General features: G+C 40.4%; 1 protein-coding gene across 1 annotated transcript in view; it reads left to right on the top strand.

Moving 5' to 3' along the window:
• The window catches only part of scn5lab (sodium channel, voltage gated, type V-like, alpha b), a 125,218-nt gene that overhangs the window by 88,886 nt on the left and 14,056 nt on the right, over positions 1-22,276 (top strand). The window contains exons 17-19 of the mRNA XM_053493853.1: positions 1,323-1,796; positions 17,196-17,316; positions 19,733-19,887. Of these exons, the coding sequence (XP_053349828.1) occupies positions 1,323-1,796; positions 17,196-17,316; positions 19,733-19,887 (750 nt within the window). The remainder of the gene's footprint in view (positions 1-1,322; positions 1,797-17,195; positions 17,317-19,732; positions 19,888-22,276) is intronic.

The raw sequence follows: 22,276 nt of genomic DNA, 5'->3' as shown, positions 1-22,276 counted from the left end.
TTCTGGGGGATTAGGTCTGGGGGATTCCTTCTGCGGTTATTCTTTCTTTTAAAGACAGCATTTAAAAGAAGAGAAAAGGGATTACCTCTGCATTTTGTTTAACCATGCTTCTGTCCATATAACAGGAAGTGCCTTTTTTATGAGAACCATGTTAGTCTGGTTTGATGGCCCTTGTTTAATATACAGTCATTTTTAAATAGATGCCATTCTTCGTTGCAGTCACACATTCCCCTGGCTGTAGCGATAACCTGCTACTAAAGCAGCCACACAATGAGAGCATTGCATAAGACCACACAAGCGAAGCTCTGCTTTTGTGGAGGTGACCAAAGCAACGCGGTGCCATGGCAACGGCCGCAGCCCCCGGGTAGCCAGTAGGGCACCTGAGCCCTCTTTCACAGACAGGAGAACTTTAATTAAGCCTGTTTGGCCACATGGTGTGTTACACAGTGTTTCACTCTGTCTCTTGTTAGGAAATTTAGCGCAGCTTATAGAGGGCTGGATTGGCCCAAAGACGGACCACATGGCTGTGATAATGTAGAACACGAGTTCTGTTGGCTTTTGAATGAAACTAAATAATATTAAGAAGGGTACTATTTCAGATTCTATTTTTCAAGGTTAGAGACTGATCGATGGTCTGTAAACAGCATCTAAATACCGAGAGGCTGAACTGTTTTTATTCCTAAAATCTTTAAAACAGCACCTTATTTTATGTTGTAAAATGATTTGTTGAAACATCACATTTGATTGCTTTATGCAGTTGTAAAACCATTAACCTGTTACAGTAGCATTTGAACTATCAGGCAATCCCCAGCTTCAAATTGTCTCATTTAATGCTTCTCGTAGGTAGATTTCATTCATAACTGTGTATAATTACTGAGAGGAAATTGGAACAGCACGCATAGTTATCGTTTGATTACCAAAGCAACACCATAGAGGATGTGGTTGCTGTGTCTGCCTAATCAGAGTCTGCCCCCTCCACAGACACACACACCCACACACACCCTTATGTACACAAGGTTGACTATTGAACATGGCTCCCTGTGTGAGTGTCAAAGTTGGACATGACATTTACAACAGCTCCCCCTTTTCCCACCTGCTGTTTAACAATGCTATCACTCCTGCTAGCACTTAGAGGCCTCCCTGAAATGCCCACAGTCATACAAAAGCCAAGCTCCTTATCATGAACTTCTTCAGCTTCTGTTTTTTGTACCGGACAAGTTTGAATGCAGTCAAGACAGAACTTAATATGCCAGTGATTATATATTGTATTATTTTGTTATATTGTATGGTGTGTAACGTGGCTGGATCTGATCTATCCTTAGGTCCTGAATCTCTTCCTGGCTCTGCTGCTCAGCTCTTTCAGTGCAGACAACCTGTCAGCGCCGGATGATGATGGCGAGCTGAACAACTTGCAAATTGCAATAGGTCGCATCCAAAGAGGGATCGTGTGGCTGCGCCGGGCCCTGTGCGATTTCTTCAATGGCAACTTCAAGCGGAGAAGGCAAAAGGCCAAAGAGGCGAAGGCCATGCTGAAACTGAAGAGGCTCAGTCAGCAGGCCCAGAGGGCCGAGGGCAACGGCACGGCTGGGGTCATTGGCCGCACTGGAGATAAGTGTGCCTCTCCGGATGACAGCTACATGACGAACCCTAACCTGACCATCAGTGTGCCTATTGCTCCTGGCGAGTCGGATGTAGAGTTTCCAGAGGATGAGGATGATGACGATGAAGCCAGTGAGAGCTCTGATGAGGAAGAGGAGGAGGAGGAGGAGGAGGAGATGGAAGCAGAAACCAAACCGGTAAGTAAGATGTCTAAATGGAAAACACTTTTTAGACAATGTGTACATACCCAACTTTTTTTTTATATATATATTTGACATTTGCAGACCAGTTTGCTTGGTAAGAAATAAAACACTTCAGGGTGTGCTGCTTTAAGAAATAACCGGTCATTCCCTAAGTAGGATCTGTTTTGTCTTTGAAAATTATAAGATAAAGAAATACAGCTTGTTATGTCACTGGGAAGCTGAGAGGCGTCTGTCCTGAAGTCTGTTCTTTGGTGAAAAGCTAGTTGAATGTTAAAAAATTATAATGGTGTAAATGTCTTCTACTGTTTATCTATTAATTATTGAGAAAAACTTTTTTTTCCCATTAAAGAACAACCCATTTTAATCTATTTATCATTTAATACTGAATGCAGGACCTATTATATAAAATAACTGGGGGCCAGGGGTAGCTCAGTGGTTAAGGCATTGGACTACTGTTTGGAAGATCCCAGGTTCAAACCCCACAACCACCAAGTTGCCACTGTTGGGCCCTTGAGCAAGGCCCTTAAATGTAACTGTTAAAAGACAACAATAACTTGTCAGAAGGAAAAATTTAAATTAATATAAAACAGTGATTGTAAGCCCTCAGACTATTCACGCACTGTTGACTCCACTGCCATTTATCAGATGTCATTGCATCTGACCATAGAAACTCATCTGTAATGATACACTGAAAGTCCTCAGCGAATTAAGCAGGTGTGTTAACCCCTGCATTCTGTTTAACAGCCTACGTTTGTGCTCTCCACGCTGGACTAATTCCAGACTTTAAACTGGCTAATTCATTAGTCGCCTCTTCACCACGTTGCTGGTGGATGCTGAGTGCACTTGACACACTGAAATCCACCCCAGCGCACAGGTGAGAGCCACTCCACATTATACCTGCAGAACCCTAAGAAGTCTGATGCCCATGTTACTTAATGGCTTTTAATTTATTACAAGTTGGATTGCTCTTATGAAGGTCGCTCTTTTTTCAATCACTATTTCCAACCTATGACCTACTTCTTTTCACATAAATGTACAAAGTGGAATAAAAGGATGTACAGTATGTGGTGCCTCCCAGACTGGCCATATTGGTTAAACAACAGTCCCGCCAGTCTGCGAGGCACCACATGTAATGCTCTTTAATCCCCCCACTTTAAACTCGCATTCAAGTCAAATCATTGGATGCTCTTGAAATGGCTTTAATATTACTCGACAAAGAGCCAACTCTATTCAAACACCACATCACAACTTTCCTTCCAGTTGTGAGGTCATTATCAGACTGGCTCAAAACAAATAAACCGCACGTCCACACCTGATATCTGTTTGCCTAACATGCTATAGATGGATGCTTATCAACAGGTCAAGTTTCCCTGATTTGACTATATTGCTTTTTGACCACCTGCTCCATGGACAATAAGTGGCTCAGGAAACAGGATAGTGGCTTATTGTGGTTTGTTAGTTCTCTAGATCTCTCAAAGACAAAGGACGGGCACATATCGAATCTCAGTTGAATCAATCTGCACGAATGCAAAATTAAAGTGATTAATTCTAAAATCTTCACGTTGAATTCTTTGCTTCAATGATTTTCTATGTGGGGTTTGGAGACTCCCATTAGGAGCATGGACAGTGGGTACATAGTTGTTTTTGGTTGTGGCATTAATCACAGCCTACTTTTATCAATAAAGGTTTTTTTTTTCTCCTGTATTGACTAGGCCTATTATTATTATTATTATTATTATTATTACATTGATGAATAAATAAAATAATATTGCTTGGACCTAATAATAAAAAAACTGTGTGTTTAAAGCTGAGGAATGAACTCCCCCCCCCCCCAACTACAAGCCAAAATCCATCTACTGGTTTTAGTAATGTATTAGTGTAGTAATAATTTATGGATTAAATGGATGGTTAGTTAAACGTTTTTATGCAGGAAAATAAAAACATTGTGGCTCAAACAAGACAGTGATTAGGCTCTGTTAAGGTTACTGACTGGAAGCTGCCACTATATGCTCCAGAGGTCCTGTATCCTGGCCGACCCTGCACTCTGACCCCAGTTTCCTAACTGGGATAGGCGAGGAAAAAAAAATCACTGTTATGTAAGGTACACTATATGGACATACAAACCTGGAAACACATTGTATCCAAACACATATACATGTACTGTACTTCAATATGGAGTTGGTCCCCTTTTGCAGCTATAATAGCTTTCACTCTTCTTGAAAGGCCGTCCACAAGATTTTGGAGTGTTTCTGGGAGAATTCCTGTGCTCATTCATTCTGTAGAGCACTTATAAGGTCAGGCACTGATGTTGGATGAGAAGACCTGTCTCACAATCTCAGTTCCAGTTAATCCCAAAGGTGCTCGATGGGGTTGAGATCAGGGCTCTGTGTTAGGGCCAGTCAAGTTCTCCCACACTGAACTTATCACACCATGTCTACAGTATATACTGTACAGTAGTCTTGATTTGTGCACTGGGGTACAAACAGTCATGCTGGAATAGAAAAGGGTTTTTCCTGAACTGTTGTCACAAAGTTGGAAGCTTAGCATTGATATGCTGAAGCATTAAGATTGCCCTTTATTGTGGTTAAGAGGCCTGATTGAAACACCTGAATTTAATAATTAACAGGTTTGGCCAAATCCTTTTGTCCAAATAGTGCACAAGTGACAAATAACTGAATCTTAATCTGAAATAATTCAGTACTGAGGAATCTATGAATTGTCTTTTTTTTTTTTTTTTACAGAAAAAAAAAGTTTAGTGATTACAAGTACAGTACAGTACAATGCTAAAATTATGGCAATTGATTCAACTTTCATGCAAAACATGCTTGACAACGTCTCAGTATATCGTCATTATCTGCACTGATTTACTGTACTGTACAGCATCCAAGCACACCAAGATACTCAAAGTGCCCAGTAAAATAAGCCGAGGCATTAACCACATCACTCTGCCTAATTCCAAACAGGGTAATTCATTAGTCACCTTTTCACCATGTGGCTCGTGCACAACAGCAGCAAATAGCATTAAGATGACCGCAAACCTCAATGATGTGGAACAAAGTATGTATTAAAACTCAACCCATAATCACCCCTTTGCTGCAATACAAAGAGCCTCACTACAGCGTAGCCAACTTAGCTTAGGCTTCCTTTCCTTTTCCATTTTTCCTTTCTATCTTGCCCACTCTGTACCTCCAGGGCAGTGCACGGCTTTCTCCTTTTCCTGGCGAAAGATAGCCAGGCATAGGGAGCCTAATAAGTGGCTATCAGGCAGACAAGAGCTTTCACTCCACATGAACTGCAATTCTGAACGCCCACGCAGAAAGGCTATTTTTCTCCACCCCCGCCCCCCCCATTTTGTGTTTTTGCCTCCTCCCGAGTCATTTTACTTTAAGCAGACAATGCTCCTGACGCCTAAACAAATAAATAAATAAATGAAAGTATAAAAAATAGCTGTCTCATTTCAGTCTACCTAGCTGGAAAGAATTATTTGTCAATTTATTTGGTCCAGAGCCTCTCCCTCACTCATCTTCTCCCCCCACCTGGAATGGACTATGAAATGATTGGAGCGGATTTATCTCCTGAAACACGCGTTCTGCAGCGCCATTAAAACTGTTTCATGTTGCAAATCTAAATTAACATCAGACTCTATTTTAAACCACATTGTTTTGCTGGTAGATGGTGAAGTATCAAATGCTAATTGATGCAAGCGATACGCCCTGAAACACACACACACACACACACATCTGATTGGGTCTGTAAATTGCAAGCCATTGAACTTGAGAGGTATAAAGCAGTTCTCCAGGGGTCAGATAACAAACCGACTCTCTTTTTATATAGTTATCAGCAGATCACTGGCCCCTGGCTGCCCCTGGCACATGCCTGGCCCTTGCTTGAGCTCGCCAGTGTTCGGCATGTTGGTGTGTCTGTGCGTGTGTGTGATGGAAAAGCTGTGCTGCTGGTGTGCTTGGGGTCTTCCTTCATGCACACCCCCATGTGTCTGGTTACGTAAGCAGATGCCCTTGCAGGGCTGCTCTCTTCCAAAAGGGTCATGTTGCTTTGAGAATCAGCAAGTCCAAAGAGAGAAAAAAAAAAAGACAGAAACCACTGATCTACCCACACCTCGCATAGCGACACTTAGAATTACATGACTGTACACTAAGAGAGCTGAGTTCTCAGTCTCTCTCTCTCTCTCTCTCTCACACACACACACACACACACACACACACACACACACACATATATACTGTACAGTGAACTCTAACCTGCAGATATGCTAATAAGTAAACTGGCATTTTAGATGTTAGCAAGTAAAAGCAGAAAATAAACTCTTTAATAAAGTCACTACATGTACTTGCGGATACATGGACAACAGTATTCTATTTGATGTGTACTGTATAGTGTGACCTCTGTGGCTTTGATCTTGGCATGAGTGCTGGTACCAGATGGGCTGGTTGGAGCATTTGGGGTAATGCAGATCTCCGGGGATAAATACACAACAGTCTTAAGAGTTTAAAGAAAATGGTGTAAAAAAAAAAAAAAAAAAACATTGAGTCACAGTTGTATACTGTACAGTAGGTGGAAACAGATTGGTAATGAGAGAGGTTAGAGGAATAGGGCTTGTTTGGTTCAATCTACCAGGAAAGTTACAGAAACTCATATTTTTACTTTTTGCAACCTTTTGGCGAACTGGAAAGACTTTCAGAATGCTCAGGACACCAACTGTAATCGCCCGTCAAGAACCAGAATCTGAGTGGAACCTCAGTCTGCTTTTGTGGCCTACTTATCACAAAGTCTGATGTTTTGTGCATTGAGGTTTTTTTTGCTCACCACGGTTGTGAAGAGTGATTATTGAAGTTACTATATTCATTAATTTCTCGTGAATAAATAAGTCAAACCTTTAAGGACAGTATGGTGATGAGACTCTAAGCTGCAGTAAAAAATTGCAATAGTGCAAACGTTCTTTACAGAACGTACATCAGGGAATGATGTCCCGGCTGAGGTGGCTCGAAGCCCACTGAAGTTCTTCTGAACATTCAGCGAAAACATCCTTGAAAATCGATGGATAACTTGTCAACGAATTGTGGAAGAGATACATCCGTCTGTGGGAAGTGTACGCACAATCACTCACAAACACCACTTGTACATTATAGGGACTCAGCTGGGAGTTATTGCCATATCCCCTGTGCAGTCCTGACCTTACTCCAAGCCATTTCCACATGTTTGGGCCATTAACGGAGTTCCTAGGGGGCAAAGGTTCCAGACATGTCCGATCATGGCCCCGATGTTCTGATGGTATCCAAGCACTAGTGAAACACTGGGATAAGTGTGTTAGTGTAGCAGGGAATTATAGTGAGAAATAAATGTACTGTGTATAACTGTGGTCTGTTATTCTGCATAAGCAAAAGTCCCGGTTTGACTTGAACAACCAACAATCATGGTTGAATTCACTTTTTTCTTATTGTAGATGTTTGATGTGAAAGTTCCCTTAAAGCATTTGAACTCTATGCAGTGTTTTATTATTATTATTTATTAATTAATTCAATTGAAAGATGACAAACAGATGATTTTGCGCACGCATTTCCTGTTGTTTGGGCAAAACATGAGGATTTTATATGCATTATTTATCTTGTACCTTTACAGTCCCAAAAATCATTTTATGTGTTTTATAATTAATAAAACACGATTTACCTGCAAAACATCATTCTCACAGCATCATTAATTAGTTCCCTATAAACAGCAAATCCTGTCGTTACATATTATAATTGAATGCCAGGAGGGTGATGGGAAGATGGAAGGAGTACTTTAAGGAGTTGATGAATGAGGAAAATGAAAGGGAACAAAGAGTAGAAGAGGTGACTGTTGTGGAACAGGAAGTAGCAAATATTGGTAGAAGTGAGGTGAGAAGGGCGTTGAAGAGGATGAAGAGTGGAAAGGCTGTTGGTCCTGATGACATACCTGTGGAGGTATGGAAGTGCTTAGGAGAGGTGGCAGTAGAGTTTTTGACAAGTTTGTTTAACAAGATCTTGGAGAGTGAGAGGACTCCAGAGGAATGGAGGAGAAGTGTATTGGTGCCAATTTTTAAGAACAAGGGAGATGTGCAAAGCTGTGGCAATTATAGAGGTATAAAGTTAATGAGCCAGACAATGAAGCTGTGGGAAAGAGTAGTGGAAGCTAGGTTAAGGGCAGAGGTGAGCATTTGTGAGCAGCAATATGGTTTTATGCCTAGAAAGAGTACATCAGATGCAGTATTTGCTTTGAGGATGCTGGCGGAGAAGTACAGAGAAGGTAACAGGGAGTTGCATTGTGTCTTTTTAGATTTAGAGAAAGCGTATGACAGGGTGCCAAGAGAGGAGCTGTGGTATTGTATGAGGAAGTCTGGAGTGGCAGAAAAGTATGTTAGAGTGGTGCAGGACATGTATGAGAGCTGTAAGACAGTGGTAAGATGTGCTGTAGGTGTGACAGAAGAGTTTAAGGTGGAGGTGGGTCTGCATCAAGGATCGGCTCTAAGCCCCTTTTTGTTTGCTCTGGTGATGGACAGGATGACAGATGAGGTAAGACAGGAGTCCCCATGGACTATGATGTTTGCAGATGACATTGTGCTCTGTAGCGAGAGCAAGGAACAGGTGGAGGAAAATTTGGAGAGGTGGAGGTATGCTCTGGAAAGCAGAGGAATGAAGGTTAGCCGCAGCAAGACGGAATACATGTGTGTAAATGAGAGTGACCCAGGAGGATCGGTGAGGCTACAGGGAGCAGAGGTAAAGAAGGTGCAGGATTTTAAGTACTTGGGGTCAACGGTCCAGAGCAACGGAGAGTGTGGAAAGGAGGTGAAGAGGCGGGTACAGGCAGGTTGGAATGGGTGGAGAAAAGTGTCAGGTGTGTTGTGCGATAAAAGAGTATCAGCGAGAATGAAAGGAAAGGTGTACAGGACAGTGGTGAGACCAGCAATGCTCTACGGCTTAGAGACAGTGGCGCTGAAGAAAAGACAGGAGGCAGAGTTGGAGGTAGCAGAGCTGAAGATGTTGAGGTTCTCTTTGGGAGTGACAAGGATGGATAGGATTAAGAATGAGTTTATCAGAGGGACAACCCACGTTAGATGTTTTGGAGATAAAGTCAGAGAGGCCAGATTGTGAATATATCGGTAGAAGGATGCTGAGGTTGGATCTGCCAGGCAGGAGGTCTAGAGGAAGACCAAAGAGGAGATTTATGGATGCAGTGAGAGGAGACATAAAGTTAGTTGGTGTGAGAGAAGAGGATGCAGAGGATAGGGTTAGATGGAGGCAGATGATTCGCTATGGCGACCCCTGAAAGGGAACAGCCGAAAGACAAAGAAGAAGACATATTATAATTGAATGACCGGTAGAAAAACTTGCATCACCTCTGCATTGGGGATTTCTGAACTCTATACTAAACATTCTGGTTATTTAAAAAACGATGACTGGAGCATATTTTATTAAAAGAAACACATTATTGTATATGTGAAGTTCAAAAATCCCTCTTTGGTGGAGCTTTATTGTATGTCCAGACAACTCAGACAGTCGCTGTAATGACACTCTTTTCAGCAGATGCATTTCCACATGGCAAATGCAATTTAAGCCTCCTTTTGGTGCATAAAAGACAGCAGTGTGACATTTTCTGTAAAGAAGGGGGGAAAAGCTACCCTTTTCTGAATATAGTCCGCCAGCCCAAACACTGAACATCAGTTTGCCCTGTTTTTGAAAGAGAACAAACAGCAGCGATTTTACCCTGAAGCAGTTTCAAGTGGTCATCTTAGTGCAATTATATGCAAATGAATAGGAATGTATCCAGATAACTCTGCCTTCCATGCATATGCACATGTATTTGTATTGTAAGTGAAATCTATCTGTATTCAGGTTCAAAAAGTCAAACTCGAATAGTTTCCATGCCCATTCTTGAGTGGATCAACTGCACAATGCCATACTGCTAGGGTTATTTTAACGTGTCAAATAATTTAATTAACACTTAATAAAATTAACAGTTTTTGAAAAAATAAAAAACACGCTTAGATCTATAAACACAAATCTTCTGGATGTTCTTTTGGCATTTGGATATTTATTCTTTTTGACCATGGTAATCTTGTGCAATCTGTGCAATACACTCTATGGAGAAATCTACATATCCCACAATAGAGGCTCTACATATGCATGCCATCTAAGAAACATTATCGAGAACAGCCAGTAACAGCACTGCATTTTGCTGATCGTACAGAAAGCCGTTCTTGACCGGAGAGGCAGTGTAATCTAGGCCACCCTCCCCGGCTCTGGCACGTGACCGTGCTGCTCCTGCACACCTGACTAGACATGTTTCTGAGCCAGCTGATGTTTGTTCTCTCACTTTAATCTTTCTGTACACCTGTTCTGCCTCATTCTGTCTCCCTCTACATCTTTTATCTTTTCGTTTACTTGTCCTCCACACCCTCCATCTCTTTTATCTTTTAGTGCACCTGCACCCCCCCAGTCTCCTCCACTGCTCTGTCCTCTCAATAACTGTGGTCTGTTGGTCCCATCTTCGTTTTTTTTTTCTGGCGCTGTACAATCAAATAATGTTCCCCTTGCCTTTTCGGTATCCCCGAACTAACTAACACACCATGGTAGCCTTGGGAATAAAGGTTCAAAACATTCCATCCTGCAATAAGCTTGCATCTCTGTCCTCTATCCCTCTCTCTGCCTCTCCCTCTCTTGTTAGAACCACTAGGGACACGCATGACAAGATGGAAAATGCCACTATTCACTCTCACGCATTAGCACGTATAACAAATTTCCAGACAGGTGACGAATTAAAGAAAAAACGTAAGATAAAGCCCACAGCACAGTCGAAAAGTCTTTTATTGTTTTTTTTTATAGTTTTATTGTTGTTGAGTTATGAACACCATGTTTTTTTCAAACGATATTTTCTCAGTTGGTGTTTTGATGACGTAAGAGAGCACTGTCTACATCTCCCATAGTGTCGGGAGGCGGGAGCGTATGATTTATGGCATTTTCGTTCTCATAAAAATCATTCAGTGAGCCCTCATGCTCTGTGGATGGAGCGGAAAATGGCGCTCATCCTGGAAGAGGCCACTCCATTCAGTTTTTATTTATGTAGCACATTATATAGTGCACAAAGCAGCTTTATAGAATTTCAGATATAGATTGAAATTGATGCCCAACGGGTAAGCCCGAGGCAACAGGGAAGACAACATGAGGAAGAAACCAGAAATAAAAGGAAACCCATCCTCATCTGGGTGTCTCAAAATAGTGTGATTATAAATAATTGACTTTCTATAACTGTAGAGTCAAGTAGGGGTAAGTGTTTTGAAAGAAACATTAATAAGAGCATTAGAGCCCTTTCTGATTCCCTTAGTTTTGCTTGTGTTTTTTCTTTAAAATAAGGTTATTAATAGAGGCTATAGTTTAAGACTTGCATAAACTGGTGTTACTGCAGCAAGTGCATTCTCTGGGATATTATTAAGCTTTCAGAAACTCTCATGGTTTACATAGGGATCTATTTCCACCAACTTTGTTCTGATCCTTAGTCAGTCCATTCAGCGGCATCAGGAGCCAGAAAAGAATTGATTAGTTATTGACTAGTTATTGATATTAATTTGTGGTAATGTTTTTTTTTGTGAACCCAAACAACATAACAGAGCCACGAGCCATGCGATTATTCCTTTAATTTGTCACAAATAATCACATTATCAGGTATGAGAAATGAAACCAGAAATGAGATTTGAACAACAATGGTTTGTTATGTGAATGAACAAAAAAAACGTGCATCCAACAGATGAAATAAGAATATTACTACATATTGTTGTTACACTAATAAATGATGACCCCCCCATATACAGTATACATAAACATATTATATATATATATATATATATATATATATATATATGTATATATATATATATATATATACTTTTCTATTCTTATAAAAAAAAGAAAATCACAACATTTATTGCTATATACTTAAACAATTAGTCTTAACCTTAGTTTTATGTAGATCCATAAAATAATCGTTAACATTATATATATATATATATATATATATATATATATACATACAGTATAATATATATATAAAGTGCAAAGTATGTGCAAAACAAGCTCAAATTGGTCCCCAGATGCTGAATTAAATAACACTGGGCATCATAATGAGTGCACTGCATAGGAGGAGTATCACCATCAATTATTTTTTTTCCATATTCATCTGACAGTTTAATGTTAATAATTATGGGGAAGAAGATAGTGTCTGCTCATAACATCAGAGCATGACGAAGAGAGACACAGCTCACACACCTGAACTACTGTACATTCTGTTGAAGCTTCTAACACTGGACTGAAATCGTTACAATCAGAATTGTGTGTCTCAGACATGCTGTATGCAAACTATAAACCGTAAAAGTGTTTTCAGTGCTTCTGTTAATACAGTATGCTATAGAAAGGCATTTCAATCCCTATTTTGACCTGATAACCTTTACACCCAAATAACTATTTTGTTTAATTCATTCCTAAAATAAAACAACTAAATAATGTTTAATTGGAGCTCGCATTGTCAAAAAGGTGAAGCAAAAGGCCAAGAAAAAAATAATAATAATTCATATGAACATGATTTAAATCTATCCTTGGGGAGGGGGGGGGGGAGTTTGTCTGCATGGTCATAAACAGCAGCTGAGTCATAAGGCATCAGTATTTCTTCTTTTGTCTGTGTTTATTCGGTGTGACCTTCTCACAATATAAAGAGGAACATTCCTAGAATCGGCCGTGCCATTTAAAACCCAACAGCATTTATTTAGATATTCGTGGTTTTTGTTGTTGTTGTTGTTGTTGTGTGGGTTTAAAGAAATACGTTATGAGCTGGATCAGGTGTGATTGTCTGTTTGTTTGTCTGATTATTAGGTTATTTTGACTAATACACGAGAGTTGTTCTCACCAGCATCACACATTAGTAAAGCGAATAAAATGAGCCGTGATGCACTTAAGTCTCGATTTGAAGCGGGGGGGTTCCTGTTCGTATAATCCACCATCTCTCTTTTCCATGTTCTTTGAATTCGTGTTGTTGTTTCAGTATATGTTATCGATATTTTAATTCCATTTGTGTATGGAATTAAAGTGCATGCATTAAAGATATCAGTTTTTTTTCCATGTAATAGCAGCAAGGTAGATTTAGAGTGCACAATGCAAATAGTGAGCTGTGTACGTTACTCTGTGGAAATGCAATGACTGCACGGTTTTAACGTGCAGCAAGCCACAGTTTTAATCTTTAAAAATGGCAAAGTAAGCCAAAATGTATACTATAGTATACTGTATCAATAAGAAACCTTTGATCGAATTGATTCCGTCCAGGCACCACTCATCACTTATTTACATCAGCGACCCCTCATAACCTTTTCTAATACATCAAGACCAACCAGTCATAGCAAGACTGAGCCCCTGTAGACACAACACATAGCCACAGCCATACCACACATATGTAGACCTTCGTTAAAATTCCTACTTGCACAGGTGGACTCTATATTCCACAATACACAGACTGTACACACAGAATCATTTTTATTTAATTGTTGTTACAATTATAAATACTTTGCCCTCGTATTATTTCTTACTGTTTTATCTAATCTTTATAAACAATTAAGTATATAATAACATACTTTAAGGATCAGCATGTTCTTCAAGAAAGTGCATAGACTTTAAAGTAAAGAAAAAGCATGCAGATAAAATAATACGTTTAATATGCGAGATATGAAGCGCAAAGACGGAACTGCGTGCGAGGCCGGTATGAGTGGGCTCGTGTTTCCTACAGTCGAAGTTTTTAGACTTTCAGTTTGCATTATGCTTTCTGTAGAATCAAAGCAGGAAAGTTACATTAGCCACAAAGGTAGGCTGCAAAGTGGTACTGTGCTAGACGTACCGTGGCGCCATCACTAAATGCTTCAGCAAACTGGATCAAAAGTGTTTTCCGTAAACAAGCATAATGCACAATGGATATGTCCTATACTGCATTTGCTGACTATAAGACTGACCACAATGATGTACACTCTTAAGAACGGCTGTAGTTTCGAATAACCCGATGGCACCGTCTGATTTGATTGCATTATTGATGTTTTTTAGTACTTTATAGTCTCTCAGTCTCCCTGTGACATTTTTTACATTTTGCATCAGTTAATGTTTTATAAACTATACTGTAATCCTCTGATAAATGTCTTCCAGGTCATGGTAAATCAGAATTAAGTGTCTCTTTTCGTTGGCTGCTGCCATGTTTTCTTGTTGTTTTCACTCATCCCTAGCAGTAAACATCTGTAAGTGTACCTTCAAAAACCCTGATCCACCACGGACGAGAGACTGGCTGTCTATAGGTCTGATTTCACTTGGCTCCAGTGTTGAATGGCATGCTTTGGGCCCACGCACCCCAGCACTGATATTTATAGGGCTTTTGTGGTGGTCACCGGTGCTGGAATGTGAAACTCGGTCGGTCGGTACTTGAATTCCAAACATACATGCCCTGCCATTGAGAGAGGGCCATTAACTGGCGGTTGCTCCTGGACGCGTGGAAGGTCCTGTATTCCCACACGCCATACCAATGACTTCACTCACACTGACCTACACTAAAGACCTTATGAAATGCTGTATGTACGTACGACGATCAGGGATATCGCTGTGCGCTAGGCTGTATTATCATCATTCCATTGAGAACATGCTGCAACCGTGTTCAATTACAATTCAATCACATTAAATCCTACAATGGGAGAGTTTTCATTTGTCTCTCACTCTATGGTGAATGGAAAACTGATCCTCAGAGCCTCCACTGTGCGTGTCTGTCGTTTGAATAAAGGGTTGGCTCTGTGAAGGCTTCAGTTTATTGTTTAAGGACGGAGCCTGTGGCCTGTGTGGGCAGGTGAGTGCACTGGGAGATGCACTGATGTCTAAGCTCCTCTCAGTGGTTCTTCAAAGAACCTCGCAATCCCCAGAATGCTGTGTCAGGATCCCAGAGTCGTGGAGAAACTCATAAGTTGTTCCGGATTGCTTATAGAGATAAACAGCTATTACTCAGAGAAACAGATGTTGTTTATAGCCTGTATTGCATGACTTTCTAAAAAAAAAAAAAAAAAATTAACAATAAACATTACGTGCAACAGTCATTGCTTGCTATCTTGCTTTTTACATGTAAAGTACAGAAGCAGCGATTATTTATTTAACATGTCTGGGTTATTCTGATGATCTTGTACTGTGGTGACAATGCATAATTTCCTGCTCCCATTTGGTTGGTGAGGATTCAAGCTTATTCTCACCTCCTCCACTGTTCCGATGCACTGCCACGCCACATTTCCCTCTGCTTTAATGCGAAACCAAGACACAGCAGCCTCGTGTCAGGAAGGATGCACATCATTTCCACAGCTGCCCAGTCTCCTCATTTTATCCTTCCTCCTCTTTCTGCCCTCTTTCCAAACTGACACCGTCCCTTCTCATATATGTACGTATTTATGTAGCAGCCTTGTTAGGAGCTTAGCACTACAGTAGGAGAAACTCTGCATTAAATTTATTTATTCTCATGTATTGCAATAAATTCCTCTACAGCGATGATTAGTTTGTACTCCATGCATTTTGCTTTAAAGTGTTGCTACATTAAGAAGTCACATATGATCCTGAGATGCATTTACTTCCTTCTTGTAATTAGGCTTGTATAACAGAAATTCTTCACCTTCCATGTCAAGCTGTATTGTCTAGCCGTGTTGACATGGTGTCAGCTTTTTTTATTGCGCCGAAGAGGCCAGGGGAAAAAAAAGGCACCCACTGGGTCTCACAAACAAGGGAGGGCAACGGGGTGTATTAGGTTTCATCAGACACTCATCAGCATTACCACACTGCCACACAACAGCCTGTTTGGGAAGGTAGAGATACGGCCGAGAGATACATACTGTACGGCCGAGGGGGTCAAATCGATGGTTGAGAAGATCCCAAAGGTGCAAATGAACATGCTCTACCCCCAGCCCAAATAAATATCACCACCATGTGCTGTCTCCAGACTCCGTGTGAAATATCAATCCTGTACACAGTGAAATAAATGCAGCCGCTGTGCTTACAAGAGGATGTGGCAAATGCATATCCCATGCTGACATAAAGTGCTTGAAACAAAGGCAGCTTCAGCAGAATTAGTCAGAACGCATGCTGGCCCAGTGTTAATGTAACTTTCTCTTCGTATTTGCCATTGAATTTAATCTGTTAAATCTTTTGTAGGGTTGATGAAGCTGTACTGTCTGACTTGTGTTTGAATAGAATTACATTTCTTTGCATAATGATCTTGAAATGTATCTGCCCTTGACCCAGAATGTTATCAGATCTTCGCTGGAAACTTGAGACTAGGGAAAATGCATATTACTGTGTAATACTGTATAGACATTAATTATTATTCTTTTCACCAAGTTCCAAGTGGACTTATATGACAGACGTTACAAACCTGATCTCGGCCTTTTATTACCAGACTGACAGGTTTACCCCATTATGTATTGTGTACAGCACCATTCTGTTGATTCACTTGATCGGTGTCTCCTCCTTGATTAATTAGTCCGTTTAGACTTTTACTGTCTTGGTAAAGTCCAGGCTTTTTTTTTTTTTCAGTGCTGGTGTACATAAAATCAGCACAGCTGTGATATAGTCGTAGGCTCGTACAAACAGAAATTATTATCAACATTGTTTATTTAATTACCTATTTGGCTCTGCCAACACATATCCTTCCGCATAAGCCCCAGTGCTGTTATGCTGTACATCAGCACTCCTGGAATGCCTCTTGTCCAATTAAAGTAACTGTTGTATAACAATGGATTATGCTGGTTTGTTGCTCTCTGCCTAACTTCTAATTCTCTTAAATAGCTTTCTCGCATCCTGCTTTTCCTACCCAGACCTTAAACCCCTCAAAAGGATTTCCACAGTGGTGTTTAGGTCATGACATCCCAAGAAACTACATGCATTTAGAATACAATCTAAGATGTAATTTTACCAACTGCTCATCTTAATTATCTTTTTTTAAAATGTCACTCACACATGCTTCATTCACTTAATTACACATTTGTAATTCGTAATTATACACTGATTTATATGTCAAAATTACATATACATACAAAATCATGGAGTAGAAGCCCAGAACGATGTTGTACAGAACACCCTGTTGATGTATAGGCTCTGAGTTTAAATGTCGCCCACTCTTGCGCTTTTTAGTAAAACTGCTTGTTAAGAGATGCAGCAGAATATTTAACTCTGTGAATAAAATAATAAGAGTGAAGCCAGAGCTTGTCAGACATCACTTGTGTTTTTACCTCTCAGCCCAAGTGTCTTATAAGAACCATAATTTAGAAGTGTTACAGAAGCAATCAGCAGACTGATTGGTTCACTTGGCTTTCAGAGTGACGACATCAGCCTATCCGAGGGCAGCACAATTGACCTCCGAAAGCCTGGAGAGGCGGAAGATGAATACTCCGAGATGGCAGAGGAGGACATGGACCCTGAAAATTGTCTCCCTGATGGTAAGTAGATTTTTATAATGCCAGAAAGACAGTGTTTACTGTGATAAAATCATGCAGATCATCAAGCCTATTTGGTATTTCACAATAATCACGGCGTGAACATTAATCTTTACAAGCCCTTCTACGTTGCCAGAGATTGTTCAGTTAGGTTTGGCAGGAGGATGTGTCTTTGGCTTCACCTTCAAAGGCTATTTAATATAAGACATTAAACAATAAACTGACTTTTAAAAGGTCTACAGGGCATTAAATAATGTATCCTGTATCAGCAAAGATCTAAAAATGTCTGTCAGGATTGAAACACACCCAGGTAATGTGATGACTGATGCTGCATATTTAATTTCAAACTCATTGATCGACCAATCACATCAGATGTACTGAAGCTCGACCAATCAGCTGTCAGTACATGACTTTAAGAAACCCTGGGCTTATTTTTGTATATATGGTAATCAATAAAGGGCAGATTACTGTAAAATAATGCTTATATAAATATATAACCTTATTACATGAACTGAAACGCAGAGTCATTCAGAGGTTTTTCCGTTCGCTGGCATTAAGCCACTGTCATGAGAATTCTATTTAAAGGTGAATACGGTAAAATATTTAAAAATATATAAATATGAATGAATTGGTCTTGTGGTGCAACAGATCTCCAAGTTGACGGGAGGTCCTGGGTATGAATCTCGACAGTGCCATGGCAACTCACGGCCTGGAGTCCAGGAGAGTATAATTGACGACAATACTCAATCATGGACATTTGTGAGCTTGTTTATAATAAGATGGACAATTATACTAGCTGTGTGCTTGGATGCCATGGTATGTAACATCAGTATTAGTTTAAAAGTGATGCTTTTTGCGGTTCACATGTCATCAAAGAAAGACACGCTTAGGATAGTATTCACCGTCCACAGGTGGTAGCAGCCATGGGATATTAGAGAGGATGGAAATAGACAAATGACCAAGTCGGGAGAAAATGGGGGTCAACACAAAGTAACTGGACTGCCTTTCAGATGGTGCCAACCAAGATAGGCTATTATAATGGATTAAAAAATAACATTGGCCTTCAGTAAGCAGGTGTAGATAGATGTCTACTGCATATTGATACATATCGTGCAAAATGTCCACAGTATATTCTAAAACAGCTCAACTCAACACCACATCATTTTCCGCAAAGTGTATTTAACCTGCTTGTTTAAGGGAGGCTTAAATTGAATACAAATGCATGGAGTGCAGGTTATATACAATGATTAAATTAACTCCATCGGCAGATTAATTAAGTAAGATTGATTATCGATTATACACCATTAGACTGGTGACAGGATCATGGGCACCCAAGGCTCACCCATGCCCAAGGGGACCCATTCATAAAATTTTTAATGCTGGAAAGGCTCCTGATTACCCAGTGCACCACTGCTGGCCATGCACGTGGCCCAGCAGAAAAAAGACCAACCCCCTGACCCGGCCTCAAACTCCCTGGATCCCAATCCGATTAGGCACCCATGGGATGTGCTAAACAAACAAGTCCAATCCATGGAGGTCCCACCTCGCAACCCTCAGTAGCCAAAGAAACCATTGACAAGGTGATGGTCCCAGACACCATAGCACACCTCTAGAGGCCCTGCAGAGGGGCCAGAGACACCCTGGTGGCCCAAGGGGAACCCACAACCTAGGCTTGAATTAAAGAGGAAATTGAGCAAGGTGTGTAAGCAGAACCAAGAACAGAAGAGAAACATTTTACAAGGACAAACTCATTTAATTGGTGTGTGTATTGTCAAGATAAGTAAAGAGAAAACAGATAATTATCTGCCACATGAGGTGTCATAAAAAGCTCTCTGTAAAGTACTGTACTAGTACTCCGTGTCCTTAGCATGTTCACTGCCAGATCAGATCAGTCTGAGTAACTCCCAGTGCTTGCCATAGTCATTGAGCTGTGTGATTTCTACTGTGATAGCTGTTAATTGCTTGACAAATGATGATGCAGGGGTGCTAAAATGTCTAAGACTTCCTACAGAGAGCTGGAGCATCAGTACAAATTGAATTGAGAAGCCCCTGCTACCATAATCCTGTTATTAAGTTTACAGGCAATAAGTTAATTTGGAGAAGCTCAAATGCCGGTAATGGAGACACTTCGACGCCCAGGGGAGGCTGAAATGTGATTTTATGTTTGCGACCTATTGTTATAGATGGAAGGCTTTTAAAGAGTCATTGATGCTGCTTGGGTTCATGTCACATAACAGCCATGTATCACTGATTGATTCGATGAGCATGCGTTTACTGAAGATATGTACTTATATTTAAGGCAGCTTAGAATTGCTCAGTTTGTAACAATACTACCGTTTAATTTGCTTTTGAGACTGTACATACTCGTTTTTTAAAACCCTGTGTGTGACTGTTGTTTTCTGCTCTTTTCCCTCGCTAGTGTGCATCCGTCATTTCCAGTGCTGTGAAATTGACACCAGTGCAGGTCTGGGCAAGGTGTGGTGGCGGCTCAGGAAGACCAGCTATCAGATAGTGGAGCACAGCTGGTTCGAATCATTCATCATCTTCATGATCCTGCTGAGCAGTGGCGCTCTGGTGAGCTTGAGCACCGCCAACACAAAACTCATACATTACATTAAATGTAACCCAAAATATTACACTTATAACACAACTCAATAGATGCAATGTTCAGCTTAAGGTTTATTCCGGAAAAGCTGTTTACTTAAATTGTCATGTGAGGCTGGGAAAATATGGTTCTAATAATGTCCCCACAATTACACCAACATTTGGCGGCGACACAGTGACTTAGTGGTTAGTAGTTAGCACTGTCGCCTTGCACCTCCACGGGCTGGGTTCGTTTCCCGTACAGGTTCGATTCTCTGTTTGCATGGAGTTTACATGTTCTCCCTGTGCTTGGTGGTTTTCCACTCCGTTTTCCTCTCACCATCCAAAGACATGTAGGTTAGGTTAACTGTGGCCCATAGTGTGTGCAAGTGTGTGTGCCCTGTGATGGATTGGCACTCTGTCCAGGGTGCGGCGTACCCTAAGCCTCCTGGGATAGCCTCCAGGACCCCTGCAACCCTGAATACAGGATAAAGCGGTATAGACGATGAGTGAGTGAGTAATGGATTTGCTCAAATATTTTTAATTTAAGATCATGGAGATGTTTCTGAGCAGAGCCAGTGAAAAACTAAACATTTAGTAATTTCACACCATTTAGGAGTTAAGAAAGCAAGAATCGTATACAGCTTATCTAGTCTTCTTATATGAAATATCAATAGGAACTCTTATATTTTATCAGCATCAATTAAGGCCACCACAATTCCCCATTCTCCATGCCTACAAACTTGACAAAGTTCTCTGCTACTTCGACCAGAGGAGTCCGACTTCCTGTCTGGTGGTTAATATCCAGGATCAGGCATCTTCCTAAGAAAGCTATGATAAGGCGAAGAAAAAAACGGCTCAGCTGATGCTGATCAGTTCTTACAGATGCCGCAGGCTGCTAGCGATGCTGAGGAATAATATCTTCTGAAGATCTTTACACGTGAAGGAAATGGTTGATCTGCGAGAAGATTCCAGAGAACTTGACAATTCCGGGAAAGTGTTTCACTGTAAAGCAAAGATCACGTTGAAAGCATTGCCATGAACCAACTGATCTATAAGACACGCATTTTCTTTAACCACCAACAGCTGCCTTTCTTAAGAGTGCCACATGAAGGAGTCAACAAATGTCAGAGCAGGAAAAAAAAGCTCACGCTACAATGTAAGGTTGCAAAACCTTTAACTTTCGTACTGTGCAGAACCTTCTTAACTGCACAGGAGTGCCTTTTGTTAGTGAGTGACTCACAAAGAGAGGCTAATGCCACTGGCCTGTCTGAGGGCCTGGGTGCCAGGTGAACAAGACTGCCTGGTATTTTGGTGGCATTTACCCACACCTCCTCAGCAAACAGCTGCTCTTTCATACAGAATTGAACTATCGCACATGAAAAGCGAAGTAAGCGGAAAAAAAGGGGTGGTGGGGTGGAAATAGCCAACTTTGCTAAAACCAGTGGGTAAGCAAATTGCAACAGATGCTTAGTGCTGACTTTCTTAATGACTCACTGTATTGTGCACCAATTTGGACATGGTTCATAATATGGTTCAGGTCGTTTTGAATGTTTTGCAGTGATAAGACATGCAGATCTCACTCGTTTCCCATGTATAATTTCTGCATAAGCCCTGTTTTTTTTTTTTTGCCACAAATCTACTCCCTAGTAAAGATGATACCAGACATCTTAATTTGCATATATAGACAGGAATGCATGATTATTAACAGCAGCTCTGACTAGACTTTTGGCTGTAACGCAAATCGTAGGTTTATATGAGTGAGTTATTAACAAGGATATTTTGTAGGTAAGTGTCACAAAAGTGTTTGAAGTTTATGGTAATAGTAGAATGAATGAGCAATGAATGAGCCCCCCGAAATTGGCTTTATCTTTCTATATTATAATAGAATAATATATAATAAAAATATAGATACATATTTTAAAATTAACACCAAATTATGCTGATATACTGAAGTTTCCTGTAAAGACACATTCTTTTAACATTTATGGAAGGAGTCTCCAGTGTCAGTGTGGATTTCCCCTACATGAGAGTCTACAGGAAAACAGACTTTGTGTTTACATTTTATTTTTCCATTTCTGCTTTTGCTTTTATAATGATGTTTTTTTTCTTTTTATGCTGAGAAGGTCAGGATGTTAAACTCTAAATGGTTAAACATGACATCATTCATTAATAAAATACATTTTTATCGAATTCAGGCTGTTACCAGTACTCACACATTTCTCACTTAATTTCTTTTATTACCAGCACTCCCAGTCATGCTTTATTCCTTACTTAATTATACTGGAATATAAAGCTGGACAAGAGTTAAACTAGAGTTAAATAATTCCTACTTTAAAAAGGGTCCCATCACAGTTTGAGTTGGAGGATTGTTAGTACT

The sequence above is a fragment of the Clarias gariepinus genome, chromosome 4, assembly GCF_024256425.1.
Source record: "Clarias gariepinus isolate MV-2021 ecotype Netherlands chromosome 4, CGAR_prim_01v2, whole genome shotgun sequence".
NCBI lineage: Eukaryota > Metazoa > Chordata > Actinopteri > Siluriformes > Clariidae > Clarias > Clarias gariepinus.
This window is presented reverse-complemented; position numbering and strand designations above follow the sequence as displayed.